This window comes from Pelmatolapia mariae, linkage group LG6 (genome assembly GCF_036321145.2).
Source record: "Pelmatolapia mariae isolate MD_Pm_ZW linkage group LG6, Pm_UMD_F_2, whole genome shotgun sequence".
In the NCBI taxonomy this organism is placed as follows: domain Eukaryota; kingdom Metazoa; phylum Chordata; class Actinopteri; order Cichliformes; family Cichlidae; genus Pelmatolapia; species Pelmatolapia mariae.
The window spans coordinates 35,085,258-35,102,277 of NC_086232.1; the positions used below are offsets into that span (position 1 = coordinate 35,085,258).

At 40.5% G+C, this 17,020-nt stretch overlaps 2 protein-coding genes across 2 annotated transcripts in view; both read right to left on the reverse strand.

Annotated features, from left to right (window-relative positions):
• gnav1 (guanine nucleotide binding protein (G protein) alpha v1) overlaps window positions 1–1,140 on the reverse strand; it is a 37,546-nt gene extending 36,406 nt beyond the window's left edge. The window contains exons 1-2 of the mRNA XM_063476722.1: window positions 629–1,140; window positions 330–421 (exon numbers count right to left, since the gene is read on the reverse strand). Of these exons, the coding sequence (XP_063332792.1) occupies window positions 330–421; window positions 629–758 (222 nt within the window). The 5' untranslated portion in view covers window positions 759–1,140. The remainder of the gene's footprint in view (window positions 1–329; window positions 422–628) is intronic.
• A 3,873-nt stretch (window positions 1,141–5,013) lies between these two features.
• On the reverse strand, window positions 5,014–16,853 carry pcyt2 (phosphate cytidylyltransferase 2, ethanolamine). The gene is made up of 12 exons (XM_063476724.1): window positions 16,560–16,853; window positions 11,601–11,689; window positions 10,537–10,698; window positions 9,984–10,135; window positions 9,863–9,904; window positions 9,607–9,745; window positions 9,415–9,497; window positions 8,329–8,406; window positions 7,879–7,944; window positions 7,575–7,640; window positions 6,243–6,331; window positions 5,014–6,146 (listed from the first exon to the last, which is right to left on the reverse strand). Exons 1-12 carry the CDS (start codon window positions 16,682–16,684, stop codon window positions 6,029–6,031), a joined length of 1,209 nt encoding a protein of 402 aa, XP_063332794.1. The 5' UTR covers window positions 16,685–16,853; the 3' UTR covers window positions 5,014–6,028.
• Window positions 16,854–17,020: the final 167 nt, after the last annotated feature.

Here is a 17,020-nt window from a genome sequence, read left to right on the forward strand (position 1 = left end):
TTTTTAATTAATTAATTAAATAATATGAAAGTACATCTCATTTTTTCTAGATGATAAATGCATAAAATTACAGAAAGGTTTTTGGTAGCTCACTGCCCACAGTGGCCTGTGTGTATAAACAAAGTTTGTCATGATTGATGAAATTTTTTTGCCGTTCCAGTTCTGGTCCTCGGGCCTTATACGTGACACCCGTGCTCTAACCCCACATGTGATACTGATCTTTTGAAGTCATGCATTTGTTTAGATCCTCTACAAGAGCTTAGTGGAAGCACTATATGCTAATAAACTGATAAAAACACAGGCAGGGTGAGCGTGAGAGTGTTTCTCACCTTGAAGGTGCACAGCTCTTGCTTGGTGAAGCCATTACTGTGGATGATTTTCATCTGTTTCACCAAAGTGCTTTTGCCGCTCTCTGCTGCACCTGTAGGAGAACGTGAGATGGTTATAAAACTTGTTTTACTGTGTGTTCAACTGTGATCGGGCTTTATTTGTAAAAGTTATCTATAAAATCAAAGTGTGGTGTCAAAGTAGGATTTGTGCTTCAAAAATTAAAGTTTACACGGAATATTTGAGTTATTTTAAACTAAAATCATCAACAGCTGGGTTCATTTAAAGCTGTCAGTCTCACCAAGAATGAGTATTTTAACAACGTTCATCTCCCGCTTGGCAGATTCGTAAAGTTCTCTGTCTATCTTGGCGCTGTGTATCCTCGCCTTCTTCTGCTCTTCTGTAACTTCGGTACCGAGGCACAGTCCCATCCTGAGCGCGCATCTCCTCCCCGAGTCCGGCCAGAGAGAAAACAAAAGCAGGGCAATCCAACCTGGGATCAGTCCGACTTTCTTTCTACAAGCTGCATATTCCGAGTTCGAGCTCTGCTTCTACTCCAAAACTAAACCGGCAGAGCGAAAAGAGGAGTTACCTCGGCAAAGAAAAAAGTCCAGGCCATTGCCAAAACAACCTTCTTCAAACTTCCAAGAGTTATTTCAAACTTTCGAGACAAAACTGATTTTACGCACAGCCACAAGCGCTTTTCCCCCCAGTTAGCGTCAGGTTTCAGCGCCTGTCCTGGGCGTTAAAAAACAAAAAGAGAGAAACCACAAATCTGCTCGGCCGCTTTCCGCCGCAGCAGTTCAAACTCTGTCCTACCGCCTTGGCAAAGACCCCAACTCATCCAAAAAAAAAAACCACTACCTCCGCCCCCTGCTGCCCGCAGCCCAGATGGAAATCCTTTGGATTTCCTGGGAAGTGACGTGCTGAAGTGCTGCTGCTACTGTATTTCACCTGTTCATGAAAAATAAAATAGGCGTGATGTAATTAAATAACTCCACTTACTACATTATACACCTAATTTCTCTTTACTTTTCAGCTGTTAACACTTACTTTAATTGTAGCCTACAAAAACACGCTCGACTTGCGTAACGTCGCGATGACGCACAGGTAGGACGTTTCAGGTATTTTCAGTTATCATGCACAGGTTGTGCAAAGGCATGCTGGGATTTACAGTTTATGAGCTCGTCAAAATCCGCCTCCTAAAAGAGAGACACAGATACCTGGTTTAACAGGTTGTGCAAGAAAACAAAAGGGTGTTTGTAACCATAAAAACACTTCTACTGTGAAATGCGAACTATTTCATATCAGTGTTACCGGGAGTGTTTGGAGCATTTAGAAATAAGGAGTGGTTTCTAAATGAAGAAGCCTTTGTATGAATTTAAAATTATTATTTTCCATTAAAAAAACTTAAATAGGTCGTCCTCCTTAGCTTTTCAATATGAAGATATTTTAATTGAATATCTTGCTTTTACATTAGTTCAAATTTCATTTAATCAGACGATCTCATTGAGATAACTTGTACCTAGGCTGATTAAATATCCCTCTTTGTGAGAGACTGCGCAACATTTCAGTCTTTCTCTGTCTGTCCCACATTTTGAGTCAATGTTGCACATTTTCGACTGATTCTGAAGGACACGCACATTCCTGACGCCTGGCTTTTACCCACTGCATATGAAGGAAAGGCTTTTTATTCTAGTCAGAAGAAGGTCAGCCTGTCTAATGGCATACTCATCATCAGGGAAAGTTAAAGGGACAAAAAAGTCAAAACCTCTGCAGAGTTGAATAAAACATATTGTTATTGCTGAATATAATGAAAGCTCACACAAATGAAAAAAGTAATGGCATATGCTGAGAAATAGAGTTTTTTCTGCTTTTTTTGCTTGAGTCATTTTTTTAAATTTTGCACAGGAGGAAAGTGCAGTGTGTAGTGACACGGTATATGGGTCATATTTGGATAAAAAAAACTGCTAAAATGAGCAGATATTGTTAAAATAAAAAAGGTATGCCAATCTATGGATACCTCCAAACTGAAAGCTGAAACAAAGCCTGCTACCAGACAGAAGAGCAGAGGAAATAATTGTGAAATAAAATTCAATTTTTATTTCATATCTCTTAGGAGTGTCGATGTGTCCCATCTTGTCTCACACAAGCACAGTGCTTGCCCCACATTTAGTTTGTTGGGATATGGTAACCCTACTTATACCTGAGAAGAAAAACAGTATAAACAATACATTATTACAAAGATCACAGGATTCCATAATAGTTTTAAGCTCTCTAAAGGAATGATGGAGTCCAGTTTCACAACAGTAAATGTATATTTACTGGTTTACTGGACGGCTTAAATGAGGGCTTTCATGATAAACAACAGAGCTTTATAAACGAATGACATGACTTCTTTTTTATTGGCTTTAAAGCAGTCATAAACCTTTTATATATAATGAGTAAGGAATTTCTCTTAGGTCATTAATTGTATTGGACTATGGCATGGAGGGGTTGGGTGCTGGAGTCTTGTTAAGGCTGCATGACCATACAGAATATCTTCATAGTTGAGGGGAGACATGAAGGCTGACTTAACAATACCTTAAAAGGTTGGAGAAGACAGACATCCTTTTATTCAATGCAAGAAGTTTAATTTTTAACTTTCTCAGCCAGATGTTGGATATAAATCTCAAATGAAAGTCTGCTGTTGTAGCTCCTGAGCTAAATTCCTCCTTTAGCCAGGGCCGCTATAGACAAAAGATTGCTATGTGTGTCTGCAGTGATTTATATTTGGCATGGAAAGCCATAGCGAGAGCCAGTGCAGAACACTGATTCAGTCAGATACAGCCATGAAAGGAGGAAATGGAAGTGTGGGTTGCAAAGTGGCTTGCAGATACACCGTAACCATGTTCAAGAAACAAGCTAAATAGCACACCCTAATTCAGATTTGCCAGTGAGATGTATAGAAAGGTGTCCGCTGAGCCACTGACTGATGTGTGCTGGCACTGACTTCACGGCCTGACTGAACTAATACAAAGCTCCATGTTTTTGTTGGACTCAGCAGGAATAAGGCTGATGCCATTTAAAGTTTTAATTGCAGGATGGTCAGTGTGGAGAAAACCATAATTATACTTATACAATAATTCTTCTTTTCTGCATTTAAATCAAGTCTGTGATTAAAGGGTGCTAGTTGGAAAGTATCAAAAGCCGAATGAAGGTAAGTCAGAGCCTGAAGTGAGCCTAGTGACTGAAAGACACTAAAATATTGATTAGTTTGATTTATTTTATGTTTCCTTTATTGTAAGTATTATTTTTATGTTATTTGTATCACTCTTAAAGCATAAAAACAATTTCTTCCAGAATGTCTAATTTGTGAGATGTTTTCTGGATGAAAAGCCACTGGCATTATTTCCACAAACCAAGTGTATCTCCTCTTGGTTGAGTGCCTCAATAACTCAACATGTGGAATAAAGTCCATGTGTTTTCAGATCTTCAGCATCCGTACTGAGCTCTGAAAGTTAGATCAAACAGAGCTTCTATGTGTGTGATGTCCAGAATGATGCCCAAACTCCTCGGGAACACTGAGGATTGCTGATTAAAGATTTACTGTTTTTTTATGTGAAGGTTTGCAGTCTTTGGTCAGATCTGAGGATGGCTGGATGGTAACCATGTGAGTTATTTGTTTCTGAGTGGCTGTGGCCTCATTTCACCGCCTCAGTGAACCGTGACTATGTGCTGACCACGCTCTGTCATCAGGCAGCACACATTATGTGGCAGCGGTAATACAGACATCAAATGCACAAGTAGGGCTGCTTCCTTTCATCTGTGCAACATGGCCAAAATTAGAAACATCCTCTTTCAGGGTGAACTTGAAAAAGTAGTTCATGTATTTGTTGCTTTGAGGCCAGACTATCATAATTCACCATCGTTAGACTGTCCCAAAAGCTCCCTGAAAAGCCTTTAGTTAATCCAAAACACCACAGAGCTCATATGTCTCTTCACTGGCTCACCTTTAAATCCAGAATTGGATTTAAAATCCTTCATCATAGATGCAAAGGCCTGAATGTTCAGGCCCCATCATATCTTAATGTGTTTGTAGTATGATTAACAATAAAGACAGACGGCCACCTACAGGAGCTTTTATAACATCCCATTCTAAATCAGTCCTGTGTTTACAGCTGTGACAGTTTCCACTCTTCTGGGAAGGCTTTCCACATAATTTCAGATTGTGTCTGTGGAAAGTTTTGCATATTCATCCAGAAGAGAATGTGTAAGGTCAGACATCTCTGTTCTAGTTCATCCCAGAGGTGTGCGATAGAGCTGAGGTCAGGGCTCTATGCAGGCCAATCAAGTTCCACCAAGCTCATTCAGCCCTGCTTTTATGATCCTTGCTTTGTGCAGTGGGGCACAGTCATGCTGCAACAGAAAAGGGGCTTCCACAGTGTATTCCCACAAAGTTAAAAGCATATAATTATCACAAAAAAAATTAAGCTCGTGCAATAAGATTTCCTTTCATTGGATCTAACAGGCCCAGAACGAACCTGAGAAAACTATGATTAAGAGGTGTGACTTAATACTTTTATCCATATAGTGCATTACCAACTTCACTCTCAGAGTGCAAGGTTACTTCGACCCATTTTTAAATCAGCAGGCACTATTTAATAAAACTTAATAAAATCAAATTAAAAACCACACTTTTGCCACATTGTTATTTATTAAATAAAGCAAATATTTTAACACATACAGTGATTGAAATATTGTGAATAATTGTAACAATTCACCTTCAATGCGCCCCATACAAAGACAGGAAAAGCAACGGACTTTATGTTCACATGACTTCTTGGATTGTCTCCTGAAGTAGGGAAACAAAAAAAATCCCATCTTCTCCAACACATTCCTTATAAACAGAAACAGGAGTAGCTGCAGATATGCTGTAGTTTGACTTTGTGGAATCAGACAATGAGACAATTAACAGCCCTTACATTAGTTATAGCTTTTGAGGCACTATTCTAGTATAGACCAAACACACTTTCAGTGACCTCATTCAATGTACGCACACACACACATACACACACACGCGCGCAGACACACACACACACTTGGTGCAAATTCAGGTAGTTAAAATTATTCGACCACTCACAGATCATTTAAAAGATATATTTTTAGGACTGATTTTTTTAAAAAGTGAGCTCTACAAATTAAATGGATGAAAATTACTTAAAAACAAAGTACATTCAACCGTGCTGATGATAATTTTAAGAATGATCATTAAAACTAAGCTGGTTAAAAATCTAAAAACATAACCGACAATGACATCAACACTGTGTCAATAAGTTAAGGATACTTACAAAATTAACATACCATTTCTACACCTATACGGGGACATGTAGTGTGTGACTTCATGGACAAAAACAGTGCACAACAGAAAATAAACGTTTTCTGTGGAGGAAGAGTAAAGGGATGCTGCAGATTAAGGTCTTAGCGGGTTTTTGGACTTTTTGGATCTATCCTAAACCCTTTAGGCTGGAGCAGTCCATACTGATAAGCACACTGATTCACCAAAATATTCAAAGCAGGATTTTGCACTCAGTGGACTAGCAGAGAAACCGAATAGCCAGGCCCAGCTGAGGACTGTATGGACTCTGTCCGGGTCCATGCTCTTAAACCTGAGAGTCCGTGGACGAGTAAAACAGACTCTGGGGCCATGCTTGCCGTTTTATTAGTGAGCAGTCTGAGCTGGAGCTTCGCCCTGCTCCTTCTGCTCTCTCTTCTTCATTGCTTCAATCACTGCCATCTCCTTGGCCTCTTTCTTCTGGTTCCTGGCTTCAAACTGCAGCCTGTTAACAAGAAAAGACCGATTAGTAAACAAAGGATGAAGATACAGATTTATAAATACAGAAAATGAAGACTCAGAGAAGCAACGAGTCCCCAACCTGTTTTCAATGATCCTTTGGACGATGTCATCAGTAGTGAGATTGTTCCCACTATCAATAGCCCTGAATATCCCCCTCTTCTTTGGTTCCTGAGGGGGCAAAAAACATAACTGATCAGAATAAAGCAACTAGCAGATATTTTGCTCCATACTGCCACTTCAGGCCAGATGGGTTAATGGTTTAAATCCAAAGTGAAGCACCTATCATTCATCGAATCTAACGATTGTGGCGGACTCATGATTTGATTTAGGACCATGAAAAGTCCTGAATAGATCAACTTCAAAGAAGTGAATCAGATCAGGATATTTTTCCAAAGTTGTCCTTCCTTAACATGTAGCACACAGCAGGAAATAGCCAGCTTTAGATTGATTTATGAGAAAAGTGTTTGGTTTAGATGAGGCAGCTGCCTGTGCAGGGTGTGCAGTGCACATGACACTCACAAGCCTGGAATCTACCGCACAAATTGCTGTGGTATTTGCTCATAGCTGCAAAGGTTAAAGTCCATTCAATGTCTGACCTGGCTGTGTCTGATATTTGCATTTCCACATGCACCTTTTGTTTGGTGACGTCTATAAAAGTCCACGGCTGTAGTACACGTGTGAAAACAGATCAAGACAAAGTGATTTTTATGCTCATCTTAGCTTTGAGCACATAACTCCTAATGGATGGATAGATCAAATCCCTTCCTCCTGCTTAAATGGATTTGGGCAGCACCAGTCTAAGCAGAAATGCTAAGACCTTCCTCTCCCTGGCCGTTTCCTCCAGCTCTCCAGGGAGAACATAGGTGTTCCCAATTCAGCTGAGAGACATAATCTCTCCATCATGTTCTGGGTGTGGCCTTTCCCAAAATGTCTCACCTAAGAGGTATCCAGCACTTACTGGTCAGATGTCTGAACCATGACAGCTCTTTTTAGTGTTGAGGGGTAGCAGCTCTACTGAGCCCTCCTGAGTGACTCAGCTCCTCAGCCTATCTCGAAGGGAGAGCTGAGACGCCCTCTCAGAGGAATTTTTGCTGCTCATCTCTGCGATATACTCACTGCCCACATTGCTCAAGGATTATCTCTGACTAACCTCAAACTATTTCTTTCTCTGTTTTATTGTTTTTTGTCCGTTGCCACGAGTGCTTGTCCAGAAAATGTGAGAAAGGAAAAAAGAATAATCGTAAGGGATGGAGGCTTTGTGGAGACTCTGGATTTAACTAAAGTACTTCCCATCAGGCTGCCTGCCTGCTATCACCAAACCACTTTAAAAAAGGACTTAACTGGATCGTCAGTGAATCCTTGTACATCTGTGACATAAAATCTCCACAGTGTTTATTAACAGTGTACTCACAGCGTAGGGATCCACCCCATCCTTGTCTGGAAGTACCTCAGTCTTCCCATGACACACTAGGTCCACCTGCACATTCAAACACACTCGATTAAACCATGACAAAATACAGAAACATCCTTTTATCTCCTTATTTTTTTGTATATAAACAGCTCCTATATAAATCAGATTTATCTGAAACTCAGTGGTCACATACGAGGCTATCAAACTGATTTCTATACACATTTTTGAAATGATAATGGTTAACCACTTCAGCATGTTTAACACATCTCAGACCACCAGGGGGCGCCACACATTTACAACTCACCTTAAAATGATCCAGCAGGTCTTTGCCTACTGCATAGGGAGCACCAATCACCACCTCTGACACATACTGCAGACGCACAGAGACCAGTGAGAGGAAAAGTTATTAAATGATTAACCTTATAATATCACATCTGTGCATTTATGCTTACACACCACAGTTTAACCAAAAACCTTTTACAGGAGACCTCACAGGTCAGCATGCTTCTACAGCTAAGTGAACAACCTCTGGTAAAAACTAATGACAGAGCGGAGCGACTTAATGCTTTTATAGACTGCGTAACATTCTCGTAGGTAACACAGACACATGATGCAGAAGGGGCACAGAGACTTATTGTTCCTGACTGATAGCTGATCAGGAGGAATGAAGGGCGCTTAGCCAAGTTCAGTCTGTGATTATGCGGGGCAGAAAAAACATCTCGCTGTTATGAACATTTCTCTTGTGTGAACTCACCCGGCAGGCGAGGACGCTCAGGGTCCTCTCGTGGATGTTCATGATCGGATAGTTCTTCCCCTTGTAGCGATTCACTTCCTGAAGAAGAGGACGAGATCAGTGATTACCTCGATGCTCTTCCTTTTCAAATATTTATCTCAGATACGGATGTGAAAGTAGTTTGACAAGTAGCTTAGAAATGCAGCAATACCAGCAAAACTGCACATTTACACATTTCTTATGCTTCCTCTAAATGTGACAATGAAAAGAGCTGACTGCTGTTCCGAGTTTGATCAACAAAAATCAACAAAACAAAACCAAAAAAGAAAAAAATCTGTACTGATTCCATTTGAAGCCCAGCGGGGAGGTGGGATATTGTGACAAGGAGAATATTATGAAATGTGGATATGCAAGTTTCATTGCTTGATACTTGTCTGCATGTGGATGTCTCCATAACATTTATTCATTTATTCAACAATGCAAGGCACCAACCTGTGAAATACAAAGTTACATGCATTTCATTGGTGCAACTTCTATGGGTCACTGTCAACAACATATTGTGTAAGAAAATGAAAAATATCACTTGTGGCATACTTTAATGTATCAGTTTTTAAAAAGTGACTTTACTTTGTAGGATTACAGATTTCCAGTTACTAAAAAAGTCAAATCCAAGGTCAGAATAGAGCTCAAAAGTTCTAATAGAGATAATAAGATGATGAAATTTTACAGCAAAACATGATTCAATTTATTTATAGGAGCACAATTTCTTCAAAATTGGATGAAATGTTTGGGAAGAGTAGCCATCTGAAAATGAGCAGCCACCCCAATTTTGTGCCAATTTTACCAAAATCCAGGCATCAAAATGCACTTTAGTCAATCCTAGTCTTAAATACGAACCCTTATTAATATAACTGACTCAGCCAACAGTTACAAGGCTCATTTTCACTTTCAATTCCCCCAAAAAGTTTGACTACAGTCATTAAGGACTTTAGTTTCCATTACTTCTATTTAATTGTGAGCTGATCTTAATTTAACTTGTTCCAAATGTTTCTCCTGAAAGCTGCTGACGCAGCAGGGAAGAATGGATTTTTCAATCTTGAGATGTACCTGGTCGAAGTGTAGACCTACGATGACATACGGCCGCTCCGCCTGTTTATATACCATCTCTAAGAAGTCAACATGGCCGATGTCTGCAGAGATGCTGTCGTCAAGGAAACAGCTGCAACAACATGTTCACCACAGAAATCTCTTTGTTCATAACTCAGCTCTGTTTTGTTTTTTTTCATGTGATAAGGATACGGAAGAGGTCAAACGCTCCAGCCACATAGATGATGGTGTCTCCAGGCTGAGGCTCCTTTCCTGAGGCAAACTGGATGATTTTCTGGGACGTCTGCAGGAACTGAGAAACTCCTGTCCAGGGACTGTGGCCTTTAGGACCCTTAAAGATGACATATAAACGGCACTGAACTCCTCTGACACATTCCTATCGTCGGGATGATGAGCAAAGACTAGCAAATATCACAAACCCTTGAGACTAAAAGTAAATGACATTTACCTTTCCAAAGTTGTCCGTATGCTGCTGGTAATCTGGGTTATCCTGCAGAGAGGAAAAGATTAGGCTGACAATAAAATAAACAACAGCTATCCACACACCAAAGAGAACCACGTAAACTCACTATGTTGCTGTGGTGGGCTTTGGTCATGAGAAGCATACGACCCACCAGGTCAGTGGTGGAGACACCCTGAGTGCGCTTACATTCCCGGTAACGGCCTGCTCGCTTGACCTCTTCATATGTGTCCTTGCCGTCTACCGTCAGCGTGATGTCATCTGGGAAACATAAACATAAACATCACATCCTGAAGCCTGCCCACATCATGTAATCTGGTTGAGTGATATGCTAAAATTTATAACTGTCCATTGTAAGTCCATTAGCCATCAGCTAACGATATATGTGGACGTGTGAAAGTCCAGCAGTTCTCATATCTGTTTGAGATAAAAATGGACAAAACCAGCAAGACAACCTAAAGATTAAGCACCGAGCACATTAAGGACACCCTGCAGCCTCTACATGAGCAAACTGGTGGAGATGGCACATAAAAGATGGTGTAGCTCTGATTTCACGAGTGCCTTAACCCTGCACTGCACAACCCAGTCACTCAGGAGGATTCTTTCACAGCAACAATGTGTAACAACAAACGTTTTAGGCTGTGAGATTTAAACGGACTCACCTCCATGAACGCAGAAGTCACAGTTATATTTGTCCAAGGTCTCCAGGGTGGTGACGTATGGTGCCCCTTCCACTATCTCATCCACCCACTTGATTGCACGCACCATCTTGTAGCGCTCTTCCTGAGTGAAGACTGGAGGGCCCTTGTGCTTGGAGATCTCAGCTTTAAATTGGGTTTTAGGTAAATAAATGGTTATTAATGAAAAATGTAGATCACAAAGTTACATTTATATTTTATTTCAACCAACACATTTCCAGTAAGGAAATCTTAAACATCAACATTAAACAGCTGATTACCATCTGACAAAGGTTAGCTCAGTGTTTAATCATTGACAAAATCTTTATTTACTTCTACCATAAAACTTTATTGATTAGAGATAAAGTGTTACTGGATGTGACTGAACAGACTAAATAGAAAATCAGCCCCGCCTGACGCCCTCAGAATCAGCTATTAAACAAAGCTCTGAAATACAAATATCATTCGAGTTATACAGTCTTTAAAACTGCCTTATTTTTCCAGCATTTAGATCCCTTAAAATTTCTGAAACAGTGGAGCTATCCAGATCAGATTTCCAGGCCTGGAAAACATATTTAAGCTCAAATACCTTTTCACCAGCTCGAACTGTTGTAAGCTAAAGCTAAAATCTTGTTTTTGTTAAAAATTATGTCTGTGATCAACTTTGAGCATCACTATCATGAGACATGGCATACATTTGATCTGTTTTCAGGTAATTCACTGCCAGATCCAAAATAAAAATTTTTAAAGTGCCTTTTAGGTACGTTTGAAGGGTCCATGTGGGATAGGTGGCTGGTCAAAATAACATATATAAATAGCATGTAATATAATTTTCACATACATTTTGATACCAGGCTGATCCTACAGCCATGGTTCCTTCTGCTTTTTTAAAAATTATTATAATAACATCAAATGAGATTTGAAAAATTCAAACCATGATACAGCTGAGTGAATGACAATTTTTCCATTGAATGACCGACCGTTTAGTCAGGAATTAATATTTAATCACTGTATCAGGGTTAAAAAAGGGTCTGTACTTGTGGTCTTACCATCTGTATGGACGCCCACTATGAGGTAATCTCCCATGGCTTTGGCCTGTCGCAGCTGGTTGGAGTGACCGTAGTGCACCATGTCGTAACTGTGGAGATGGAAAGAGGCGACACATCACCACAGTGGAAAACAATGGATACATTAAGTGCTCAAACAAATGAATAAAAACACAAGTGTGGCCTTGGTAACCAGCACCCTGCAGCTTTAGGCTTTTCGCATGAAGCCCTGCAGGCTCACAGCATCATCGTCTTTTAAAACAACCTTTCACGACCTTGTAGTGTCTTTTTTTTTTTTATTTTGGTGACATTGCACAGCAGGGGCCAGACAGTGTCTTTAAATCACATGGCCTATATCCATCTAAAAACAAACTGACGGACAGTCGTGATGAGCAAAAATGCTAAAGGTTACTGGGAGAAAGGTTAGACAGACACAAAGTCTACGATATTCCAGTGTTTATTTGCTTTCTACTATTTGGCAACCTGTGCAGTTAATGTTCTGTATAGACTTGCCTTTTAAATAGGAAGTAAATGTGAGCACTCTTTCTCTCTTGCACCATAGTCAAAGTCTCTGCTGATAGTGAAAGGCATAACCTGATTGTGAAACAAAGAGTCGATAACTATGTTTGTAAAGCAAACATGGCTGACATCCGTGATGTTTTAGTAGTTCTATTTTAACTTTTGGTCAGGAGAAATAAATAAATCCTCAGTATGTCATAACTCAAACTGATGAAACAAATCATGAAAACAGCCACTGCTATCATTAAAAGAGTACACCAGTCCAGTTTAAGTGGAGGCACACAGACTTCCAGTGCCCTACAGCAGCGGTCCCCAACCCCCGGGCCACAGACCGGTACCGGTCCGTGAGTCGTTTGGTACCGGGCCACAAGAGTTGAGGCTCGGGTGTGAAATTTATGGTTTTCAGGGTTTTAATCATTATTTTTTTAGCGTTTTTATCGTTAACTCGGTTTCCCTGGGTCTTTTCTCGTGTGTTATGAATAAATCCTCTTTTTATGGTACCGGTACTGTTTTTTTTTTGTTGTTGTTGTATTTATCCGCAACACCTTAAAGGCCGGTCCGCGAAAATATTGTTGGACATAAACCGGTCCGTGGCGCAAAAAAGGTTGGGGACCGCTGCCCTACACATCAAACCCCCACGTCACACTCTTTCATCCTCTGCTGAAAAATTTTTAGAACTCCAGTATTCCCCAAAACACCACTTATGACCTTGAACTGGCCCACAAAAAAAAGATTTCATCTTTCCAAAGTGGTCCATTTGCCCCCTCTGACCCTATCCCAGCATCCTCCTCAGTCACATCAACCCTAGCATGTCTTCCTTCACTACATTTATCTATGATCTTCCTCTCTTCCTCCTCCCTTTATTAATAAACTAAAATGGCAAAAAAAGGGTCATTAAAGCTTTAAAATAAAGCCCTATGTGCTGCAGGTATCACTGCTAGGAAAAAAAGAGGTGGGTGGCTGCTGTCAACTTTTTTTACAAAGTTTACAAGAAATTTGACAGATTTATCCATTTGACAGTTGTAGGATTCTGGCAAACTAAACAAAGTGTCTTCACACAGATCTTTCATTTCAGCTGCTTATTAATTCAGTTTTGCCCTAAATGTGGCAAACAAACTCCGGATGAATGGAAGCTCTTTCAACAGAGCACTTTGCTTCACCTTTAACTCTTTGCACCTTAGAAGCATACTTTGAGTAACCCTTGAAGCTCTTTTGTAAGTATTATTTTTGGCCTGCTTATAGAACAAACTGACTGTGAATCAGAGGGTGTCTATGGAGCTACCATCTGAAAAACCTCAGAAACTATTCTAATGATCATCAAACCACAGCTTTACTGATATATACTGAGGTGTCAAAACTCGTCATTAAGGTACAGACTGAGATTAAAAGTTAAAAACTAAGACTAAAGGTACTAAAAGTACACGTTTTATGAAGAACTTCTGTTGGCATTTTATCATTTTAACATGAAAATACTGACTGTAAGGAAAAGCTACTCAGCATGCTTCTTCAGCTTCCATTGAAACTAACATTTTTACTTAATGACAACTGAATCTGAGCCTCCCCCCAGCTGTCATCAGGTGAGAGGACAGGGTAAACCCTGGTCAGGCCGCCCGTCCGTCACGAGGCCAACACACACGGACAACATTTGAATCCTGAGCTCCTGTTCGCTCATATTTCACCTGTCATTGCATATTTTCTGTGTCTCAGGACATCCACAGGCCCTGCACACCACTCCAACACGCCTCTTCTGCAATACAGCGAACAAAGTGTACACTAGATATTTATAACCACCACATGACTGACTGCCTGAGTGAGTCCAGGAGAGAATTTACACATCACAAATGAGGACTCAGCTCTCTGTCCAGCCGCAGCAAGGATCCAGGCATTTTCCCCACAGCATGCGCTTGTGGCAGAAGAGTTTAAAATCACAACAATGACAGACATACGCTTGTTTGTTTTAGAAATAAGTCCCGTCTGTTGCCGTCAGCAAGACAGGCAGTGTAAAGAACTACGCGTCCCTGAGTAAATATACGTTCAAAGCAGCACTCGGCGTTACTCAGTTGATTGAATCAGAAAATAAACAAACAGTTCTGTCAGACCTGCAGGTGCTCATGACGGGATTCCTAATGGGATAAAGGTACACGTGAAAAAGAAGGATGACTAATGCTCACTGGGACAGCAGCGAAAAAAAGAAAAAAAAAAAGAGATATTTTAACATCCGTGCAGGCAACACAACTCCTCACAGGTGTTGTGTCTGAGGTTCCTCTGACCTTTAAATAATCAGTTTCACTTCTGTCCAGGCAGAGTTTAATATATGGGCGTAGGTTTACTGACATTTTCTGTAAGGAAAGTGTGCACCAGTAGGTTTTGAATATGAATGTGGCACCTGTTTACTCTAATGGTAAAACCAGTTATTTTATTTAAACCCCTGGACTTTATGACTCTGTGACTGGCAGAAAACTGGACACAAATGAAGCTGTGATGACAAACTGTTGGAAAGGCAGTGAAGAAACTTTTTCTAAGACAGATTCAGATCTGCTGCAAGAAGGACAGATGCAGGAAACCTTTCACGCCTCATGCAGCATCTCTGTACAATGCAACACATCTGTGGAGCAGAGAATCATCTGTTTGCTACTTTTAACAGTTTAAGCTTCCTCTGTCACTATACTTTACACTGTTACACTGAGCCGCTTTAAAAATAATGTGACACTTTCGATGCAGGTTAATGTTTTTATTTTGCTTTGCTGGAGTTTTTATCTTATTAAGATATTTATTTTATCATTGTATTTTATACTATTGATCTATATATAATTCCACTCATTTAAAATATTTTGTTTATTTAGGTTTGTTGTAAATTACTTTTTTAAATTAAGTCATTACATATTTAAGAAAAGCTAAGATATACTTATTTATTAGTATTTATCATCCACAGTGAAAGGACTTGAGGTGGTTCTTTCCAGACACATCCAGGGTACTCTGGGCATATCGTGCCTAAGGAAAGCTCCAGCTCAGTCTCGGGACACACTGGAGAGATTATGTCGCTCGGGTGACTCGGTAGTGCATCGGGTTGTCCCCAGATGAGCTGGAGGAGGTGGACAGGGAGAGAGAGGTCTGAACATCTCTGCTTAGACTGCTGCTTCCCCCATGACCCAAAACCAGACATTGGAAGGAAGGATAGACAGACAGATGGGATGGATGCTTTATCAATCCCAAAAGCTGAGAAGTCACTAGTGCTAGTGCAGTTATTACCAAAGTGTGGGCAGTGAATATACTACAGGTGGGCCAAATAAGCAGGTTTAACATCATCATAAATTGCTTGCGTTTAAATATTAACAATCAAACAAAACCACTGTCGTCATTTCATCTGGAAGATATCCTGTCATTACCTTTTAGTAACTATCACAAGTCAACACCAGTATGGTATGTTCACCAGAGATGTCATTCAAGGAATAAGATTTTCGGGTTTCAAGCTGGGTGAAACATTTTTAACTTTCGTACAGGCTCTCAGTGCTTTTACTTATTCATTAATCGGCTTTTTTACTGGGGTACAACAAATGTATGTGTTTAAACTGCGTGTGTCGTTCTTGTAAACTTTACCTATACTTCCATACATAAACAAGTACTTTTTCTCTGAACTTAAACGCAGCTCGAGTTCCAAACTTACCAAGGAATGTGTGTCATGTGAAAAGGTAAGAGAGCATCAGGTATACGCCAGTGTTGTGCCAAAAAGTGATTGTCTGCCAAAAACTGATTTCCGGTATTTGCGTTGAGTTAAAGACAGTAGTGTTATGAAAATAAGAAGAGAAGGAGATCATGAGGAAGACAGACACCAAAAAAATGCCGTCCGAGCAGAGGAGAGCAACAGGAAGGAAACAACATTAAATTATACACAATACTGCTAATTATTTTTTTAAAGTTAGATATTTTAAGTATCGAGGCTACTTTTCATTTTACAGCACAATCCACATCTCTATAATGATTAACAGCTATTCTGCATGTGTGTGATCACCGGAGAAGAAAAACGGTGGGCTCAGAGGTCTAACGTGATGACCCGCTCAGGAACACCGCCCAGCTTTTCTGAATGGAGCTCCACACAACTCAAGCTTATCAGTGAAACACGGGGTCCTTAATAAACGCTTAATAACATTATTGACAACACAGCATTCACCTCTGTTTAACTTCAAGCGCAGTTTAAACACTGCGCATTTCATCATGTAGCGTTGGCTATACGTAATAAGCTATTTAAGCTGGTTATCGTAGTAACAGATAAGCCCCGGTGCTCAGTTACTAACTGCTAAGCGGCTAGTTAGCAATAGCATGCTAAACCTCCTGTTCCCCTGCTGTTGATTGCATAACAATAGCGTATCAGACATATAAACTGTGGAGAAGAGTTTAATAAGTCGACACTAACAATAACAACTGGAAGCGGGTACACACACTCACCAGCCATCACACCACAACCGGACCACCCGCTTCCTTTTCTCTGGGCTGCACGCCGAGGATCCCGGTTTCGTGCAGTCGGCTTCTTCCCGGGGCTCGCTAGTAGCGTGGTGACCGTTTCTGATCATCTCTGTGGGCTCAGGGGAAACAGCACAGCGGCAAACAAGTAAAAACGAGAGGTGACCTAAGTTTAGGAGTATCTGGATCGTTAAAGAACACTTCAAATGAAATCCTCCTGTGCGCCTCCAGTTTTCTAAATCAGACTTACACTGAACCGGGTGCCGGGCAACGCCTCTAGCACCACGTCACATCGAACCGCTGACGTGCAGATTGCGCCAGGTCACATGTTCAGCGTAACTTTCTGCCCTCGGTAGTTACAAGTACCGCTGTGTGAGAAGCCAATGGGCGCCCACGCTAGATAAGTGATAATACACATTTAATCAACATGTACACCTTCACTGTGT

Bases quoted from the DNA above. Each gene is read 5' to 3' on its own strand.
- pcyt2 (XM_063476724.1), bottom strand. From the start codon at position 16,684: ATGATCAGAAACGGTCACCACGCTACTAGCGAGCCCCGGGAAGAAGCC. The intron at 10,136-10,536 runs GTGAGTCCGTTT...TATGTTTCCCAG, and splicing joins TGACTTCTGCGTTCATGGAG to ATGACATCACGCTGACGGTA. The intron at 7,945-8,328 runs GTGAGTTCACAC...GTGCGTCTGCAG, and splicing joins TGAGCGTCCTCGCCTGCCGG to TATGTGTCAGAGGTGGTGAT.